Source organism: Xenopus tropicalis, chromosome 1, assembly GCF_000004195.4.
Source record: "Xenopus tropicalis strain Nigerian chromosome 1, UCB_Xtro_10.0, whole genome shotgun sequence".
Taxonomy (NCBI): Eukaryota; Metazoa; Chordata; class Amphibia; order Anura; family Pipidae; genus Xenopus; species Xenopus tropicalis.
Genome location: NC_030677.2, coordinates 185845515 through 185852512, shown reverse-complemented (window position 1 = coordinate 185852512; position 6998 = coordinate 185845515). Strand labels below are relative to the sequence as shown.

General features: G+C 45.2%; 1 protein-coding gene across 1 annotated transcript in view; it reads left to right on the top strand.

The window, feature by feature from the left end:
• The first annotated feature begins 675 nt into the window (after positions 1–675).
• The window catches only part of arsb (arylsulfatase B), a 64625-nt gene continuing 58302 nt past the window's right edge, over positions 676–6998 (top strand). The window contains exons 1-3 of the mRNA XM_002940198.5: positions 676–1058; positions 4073–4259; positions 6601–6791. Of these exons, the coding sequence (XP_002940244.3) occupies positions 789–1058; positions 4073–4259; positions 6601–6791 (648 nt within the window). The 5' untranslated portion in view covers positions 676–788. The remainder of the gene's footprint in view (positions 1059–4072; positions 4260–6600; positions 6792–6998) is intronic.

Genomic DNA, 6998 nt, shown 5'->3' with positions numbered 1-6998 from the left:
TTTTGTTCAGCAGCTCTCCATTTGGTATTTCAGCAGCTATCTGGTTGCTAGGGTCTTATTTACCCTAGCAACCAGGTAGTGGTTTAAACAAGAGATGGGAATATGAATAGTTAAGGGGCCTACTTGGAAAAATAAGTAATACAAAATTATAATAATAATAAAAATTGTAGCCTCACAGAGCAATATTTTTTGCCCCCCATTTGAAATCTGTATAGAGGCAGAAGAGAAAGAGAAACACACAATGAGCTTTTTCAGAGGGAAAGAGTTAACTTACCCTCCATCTGTTAGGGTAGGGGATAGATTATAAATTATTATAGATGTCAGGTCAGGCAAAAAACTATTTAATGTCAGCTAGTGATTCTTTAGAACTGTATAGTACCTGTGTATAGTACCTGGGTATAGTGCCTGGGTATAGTGCCTGGGTATAGTGCCTGGGTATAGTGCCTGGGTATAGTGCCTGGGTATAGTGCCTGGGTATAGTGCCTGGGTATAGTGCCTGGGTATAGTGCCTGTGGGATGAAATCTGCAGCAAAAGTTGAGAGTTGGTTCTTAGGTAAAGTTACAGCTGCAGATTCTTCTTTTCAGTCTTCATTTCTGTTTCTGTTTCCAGTTTTTTTTTGCTACTTTTCCAGGGGGGGGGCAAGTGCCCCCTCTTGCCCCCTTCTGTGAATGCAGAGCCGGTAGGTGAGGCGGACGGAAGGAGGCGGAAGATATAAGGGGCAGGGCTCTCTCTCACACAGACAGTTCCTCAATATAAACTTGTGACAGGAGGAGAGTTCGGGCACAGAATGGCGGGATCCCTGGGGCTGACACGGCTGCTATTGGGCTGCTTGCCATGGATGGCACTTTCCCAGCCCTCTGCTGCCGCCGCCTCCCCTCCTCACATCGTGTTTGTCCTGGCTGATGACTTGGGCTGGAATGATGTTGGCTTCCACGGTTCCGAGATCCTTACGCCGACTTTGGACTTTCTTTCTGGGCAGGGGGTGAGGCTGGCGGGGTACTACACTCAGCCCCTGTGCACTCCGTCCCGCAGCCAGCTGCTCAGCGGCAGATACCAGGTCAGCACTACAGCGGCCATGCATATACTGTGTTAGTCAGTACCGGGGTGCAGCAGGGGCACAATCACAACGCAGCCGAGCGGCTCTCCTGCTGCCCGAACTGTGTAGCCACTGGGCAGGGACACACTCCCCTCACTCAGACTCCTGTGCGCTGAGGCAATAGCCCAGTCACGTGATTTCTTATGGGAGCAGTCACATGACAGCGGCCTGGGTTTGCCACTTGTTATATAGCCATTTCGTCTTAAAACTTACATTTCTTCCATTCTTGGGTGTTTATTCCCATTCACTCTGCAGCACTTGCATTTATACTCTGACTAAAGTGTATTTCCAGGGAGGTTTATAATTACTCAGAACCTACTGCATGCTGGGATTTGTAGTCCACTGATAGTTGGAAGTGCCACCTTGCTAAAATAATATGGAACACCTATAAGATCAATAGGCTGAATCCTTGACATCTGTGTGCTGCAGGCTGCATGGGTTTCTGCCACATTGCTGTAATATAGTGGTATGTACCCCATACTGTTATTCTTAAAGGTATTAGAAGACCCATATCCAGGCCAATTGCTTTTATACAAGTTACATAACTGTGTAGTTTTTAAAGGCATCAATGTGCAAGGGCTAGCATTAATGGCTAGTAGGCAGTGGCAGCACCAGGCTTGTGGGGATAGTTGGTTGCAGTGGAAGGATGTGGTAGCAACAGCTGGGCAAATGAGTGAGGGATAGACCGTGGCAAGGGGTGTAACTAGGGATGGACAGGCCTGCGTGACCCCCCTATGAGCCTCCCCCCAGGCTCCCTCCCTATGTGCCTGAAAGTGTGGATGCACAAATACCTTTACAGTCCTGCACACAATCTTGCACTCTCATGGTTTTGGTGGGCCCCCAAAGGGTTAAGGGCCTGGGTGCAATCACATCCCCTGCACCCCTGGCACTGGTTATAGCAGGGGGTGAGTGAGAGTAGGCTGACAATACGAAAGAGGGAGACTGGGCCCCCAAAGGGTTAAGGGCCTGAGTGCAATCACATCCCCTGCACCCTTGGCACTGGTTATGGCACTGGTTATAGCAGGGGGTGAGTGAGAGTAGGCTGACAATAAGAAAGAGGGAGTCTGGGCCCCCAAAGGGTTAAAGGCCTGAGTGCAATCACATCCCCTGCACCCTTGGCACTGGTTATAGCAGGGGGTGAGTGAGAGTAGGCTGACAATAAGAAAGAGGGAGTCTGGGCCCCCAAAGGGTTAAGGGCCTGAGTGCAATCACATCCCCTGCACCCTTGGCACTGGTTATGGCACTGGTTATAGCAGGGGGTGAGTGAGAGTAGGCTGACAATAAGAAAGAGGGAGACTGGGCCCCCAAAGGGTTAAGGGCCTGGGTGCAATCGCATCCCCTGTGCCCCTGGCACTGGTTATAGCAGGGAGTGAGTGAGAGTAGGCTGACAATAAGAAAGGGGGAGTCTGGGAGCCATATGAGATACAAAGATAAGCATGACTGTCTCTTTAGGACTTCTCAGTTTGTTACCTGGCTCCATCTCAGACTCCTCTGTTTTTAAAGGAACACCAAAAAATTAAAGAGTAGAAAAGTAAAAAATATATTATGTTCTATTGCCAACACTGGTAAAAGTTGTGTATTTGCTTTAAATCTCTACTATAGGTTATATAAACAAAGCTGCTGTGTAGCCATGGGGCTAGCTGTTCAAAAACAGAATTTATCTGTTAACTGCTATGTCACCTATGCCTTTTCTCCTTTTTTGCCAGCTTGAATGGCTGCCCCCATGGCTACACAGCAGCTTCTTTCTGAACAGTGCAGGACAACAGTTAATTTTATTGTAAAACATTTTCATTATTTGGTGTTACTGTTCCTTTAATATACTAATTTATTTTCTATGTTGATCGGAAGAACACACCATACAAGTCATTACCTCACTGCCAAAGCTCAGCTATTTTAAAGCTATATGAAGATGCTACTTTTAGAAACAAACCAAACAACTACTGGCTATGAAGTTGGTGCCCTACCCTATTGGCCATCCATGCCTGTCGCTGCCACCATGAATGATGATACTGTTTGGGGCTAAATCTACAACTAAGCCTATGGCAATTTGGCTTTTTATTTTACTTATTAAAGAAACTACAAACATTCCATAAACCTAAAGTTTAAACAAACGACAAAAAATGATAAAAAACAAGGTTCTAATAGCTAGGGATTCACTGAATCTGGAATTCGGCACAGATTGGGCCTTTTCTTTTATCAGAAAGGTCTATGTAAATACAGCCATAAGCACTCACAGAATTGGTGCACTGACTTCTCTGTCAAAAGATTTGTTGTGTCTGTAATTCATGTGCCAGAGACACGCAGCTCTCTGCTCTCTCCCCTCTCCTGCTCCCCCCTCCTTCGAGAACTCACTCCCGTTAGGAATGTGGATCTGAGCCAATCAGCAGGAAGCTGACTTATAAGGGCCGATTCATTAAAACACAAGTTCGAATCCCGAATGGGAAAAATTCGGATTGGATACGATAATTTCTGAAGATCGTAAAAATCACAGAAATGCTTACGAAAAAATCGTATTAGTCACGATAATATTGCATCGGCGATCCGAAAGTCACGTAATTTTCATACTGAACGATTGTAAACAGCGGCAGAACCTTTCCGAATTTTTCACGCAAGCGTACGAAAAAGTTGTGCGGGCGTATGAAAAAGTTGCGCAAGCGCAAAAATATTGCCGACAATATGCTCGGAGCGTTCGAATGAGCATGTTCACATGGTCTCCGTGCAGAAGTGAGGCATTATGGGAACTTTCTTTACATAGCTCAGCATTTTTTCTTCCTGTTTGGCTTCTGATCATCTGAACAGGTGAAATATGGGGAGACTTAAGGGCACTATTGAGAGAACTGAAGGTATGCCTGCAGCTTGGGATTAACTCTTTATTAGCCTTTCCTTCTCCTTTAAATGCGTGTGGTGCAGCTTCTGCCACAAAATCTTTTGTATTCTGTTTTAACTCCGGCACCTTTGTTCCATTTGCTTTACAGATTCACACAGGGTTACAGCATCAGATTATATGGCCATGCCAGCCTCATTGCCACCCCCTTGAAGATAAACTTCTGCCTGAGCTGCTAAAGGAAAGGGGCTATGTCACCCACATGGTGGGGAAGTGGCACCTCGGCATGTATAAAACTGACTGCCTGCCAACCCGGAGAGGATTTGACTCTTACTTTGGTAAGATTATTTTTACATGCAGATAGAAGCCAGACTGGCACATATATAGTGAGAAATACAAGCCGCATGTGTTGTTACTAAACCAAGGAACATTTTGTAATTTTTCTCAAATAGTGTACATCTAATTTGCAACTGTTGCACAACTTCCTCAGTCTGTTTACTCCTTAGGTTCATGCTAGTATACATTTTCCCAAATGTTGGGTTGGCTCAGAATCAAGGTCAGCAAGGGTGAGATTTGGGAAGGGGAACAATCCCAGACTAAGATTCGTAATAGGCCCTGGCATTTCAAGTACACAGAGGCCCAAACATGCCCACTAAATAGTGTCTGTCAGTGGCATCTTACAACAGCCCCTCTGGTATTTGCCAGAATCCATATATTGCCAGTCTGGGACTGGAGAGGTACACTCATTTGCTGCCCTGATTATTTTTAAAACTACAGCAAGATGACCAATATAATAGTGGTTTCACAAATCTGTAATCCTTTTATGGAAGTTTTGGAAAACAAAAAAGGAAAAGAAAATCTCAAAAAACCCAATTGGACTATAGATTTTCCCTATGTTTTTAAATGCAGAAGGTTGCATTCTCTGGGAAATGTAAAGTCTTATGCATGAAGTGCAGGGCAGGGTGCCAAATGCAAAATGTATGTATGTATGTATATCTTTATATTTATATATAGATACATATATCTTTTTATTTATCACAGTGGGTGACACTACAAAATAAGTGCTAGTTCTCAGATCAGGGGCTGTGCGAGTGCTCCAAGAGGGAGTCTTTAAGTTTAGTTTTAAAAAGTCTGAGGGAGGATTCTCTCCGGAGGAAATCAGGGAGGGCATTCCCAATGTAAGGGGCAGCAAGGCAGAAAGGTTTAAGGCGGGAAACAGCAGTAGAAGTGGGGGGTGCAACCAAGCGGTTGCTTTGCGAGGAACGAAGGAGTCGGCCAGGAACGTACGGAGACACAAGGGAAGAGATGTAGTGAGGAATGGAGGGCTTTGAAGTTTAAGAGAAGGAGTTTGTAAGATTATCTTTGTTTAATAGGGAGCCACGATAAGGACTTTAGCAGGGGAAGGACCTGAACTCTCCTGGATGAGAGGAGAATTCTGGCAGCAGTATTTAATATAGACTGTAGGGGGGGAAAGATGGGAGTTAGGGAGGCTGGTTAGTAGCAGGTTACAGTAGTCAAGTCGGCAGGGTCGGACTGGGCCGCCGGGACACCGGGAAAAATCCCGGTGGGCCCCAGCGGCCCAGTCCGACCTTTGCCGGCGCTCCCCCTACTGACTGTTCATCCCCGACACGTTCAATTTATACGCGCTCGGGGAGGACGTCAGGTGGGGGCCCTGCGGGGGGGTTAGGGGGGGCCCCTGGGGGGGGGTTAGGGGACGCGGCTGGGGTACCTGCAGGGCCCCTGGGGCGGGAGCCCCGGTGGGCCCTGCACCCCCCAGTCTGACCCTGCAAGGCGGGATAGGATGAGAGCATGCATGAGCAGCCTAGCTGTTGCAGTAGATGAAAGGGATGCCTGTGTTTTGCACATTGCAACCTGTCCTGTCTTTGCAAAGACCTGCGTCTCCCCATGGATGCAGCACTCCTATCATTTAGAAGTAATGTCGTCATAAGTAATAGGGCAAGGGGAGGCATATTAGCCGCAGCGGCACAAGTTATGGAGCGATGGTGGCCTTTTACAGGCAGTAAGGACAGGGCTGCATTTAGCACTTGCTGGAGTCATTTTAAATGAACCCTGTACCCATTTTAATGTGTTTTACACATATTGATGCCAATTGTCAATGGTAGAGAGAGGTTGGGCATATAAACATAATAAAAGCACTGCACTTGGACTTTTTGGTTCAAGCCCACCTTGAAGATGTGACGTTTTTTCAGGGCCCTCCTTACCTTAGAACACAGTTACAGATTTATTAAAACATTGGTGTATTAGCAAAGCCACCATGATTTCAAACATATATAGGACAACAAATAAGTGCTCACCCAAATCGCACCCTAATTTACTTTTTATCTGGGCTTTCATGTGTATCTAAGAGAGCGTTATCACAAAAATTCCACTATAACTGGCTTTCAGGCTGAGCTCCTTTGAATAGAGTGTAGCTGCCCCCTTGTAGGACTTTTAAAAAGTGCGCTAGGAATCTGGGGGCTACAAGTTTAGTTTAGATGTATGAATTGCTTTAAATCTATGTAGAAAAAAGAGGAGGAATTGCTTTAAATCTATGTAGAAAAAAGAGGAGTAATAGACATTTTTTAGGCATTTAGAACAGGGTTTGGGTGTTTTGTTGTTAAAGGGAAATGTGCCCAATTATTGCTTCTTCCTAATCTTCCTTGTGTTCTACCTTGCTAGGATATTGGACAGGAGGTGAAGATTACTATAGTCATGAAAGATGTTACCTCATTACAACCCTGAATATAACCAGATGTGCGTTGGACTTTCGAGACGGAGAGGTTCCTGCCACCGACTATCAAATGAAATACTCAACCCACTTATTTACAGATCGAGCTGTGGATCTCATAACAAATCACAATCCTGAAAAGGTAAGCATTTTGCAATTACAAGGATTTGTTTTCTTATTTAGAAAATGCACATTTTCTGATGTCTTGGTACAAAACACATTCTTTATTGCAACATATGTGGATTGCCTTGCTGATATCTCCCTTTACAAGCAATATTATGTATTTATCTTTTGCTCGAACCTTTACCTGCTAGTAAAATGTACAGTGCTCTTTATTTAAAGGACAAGG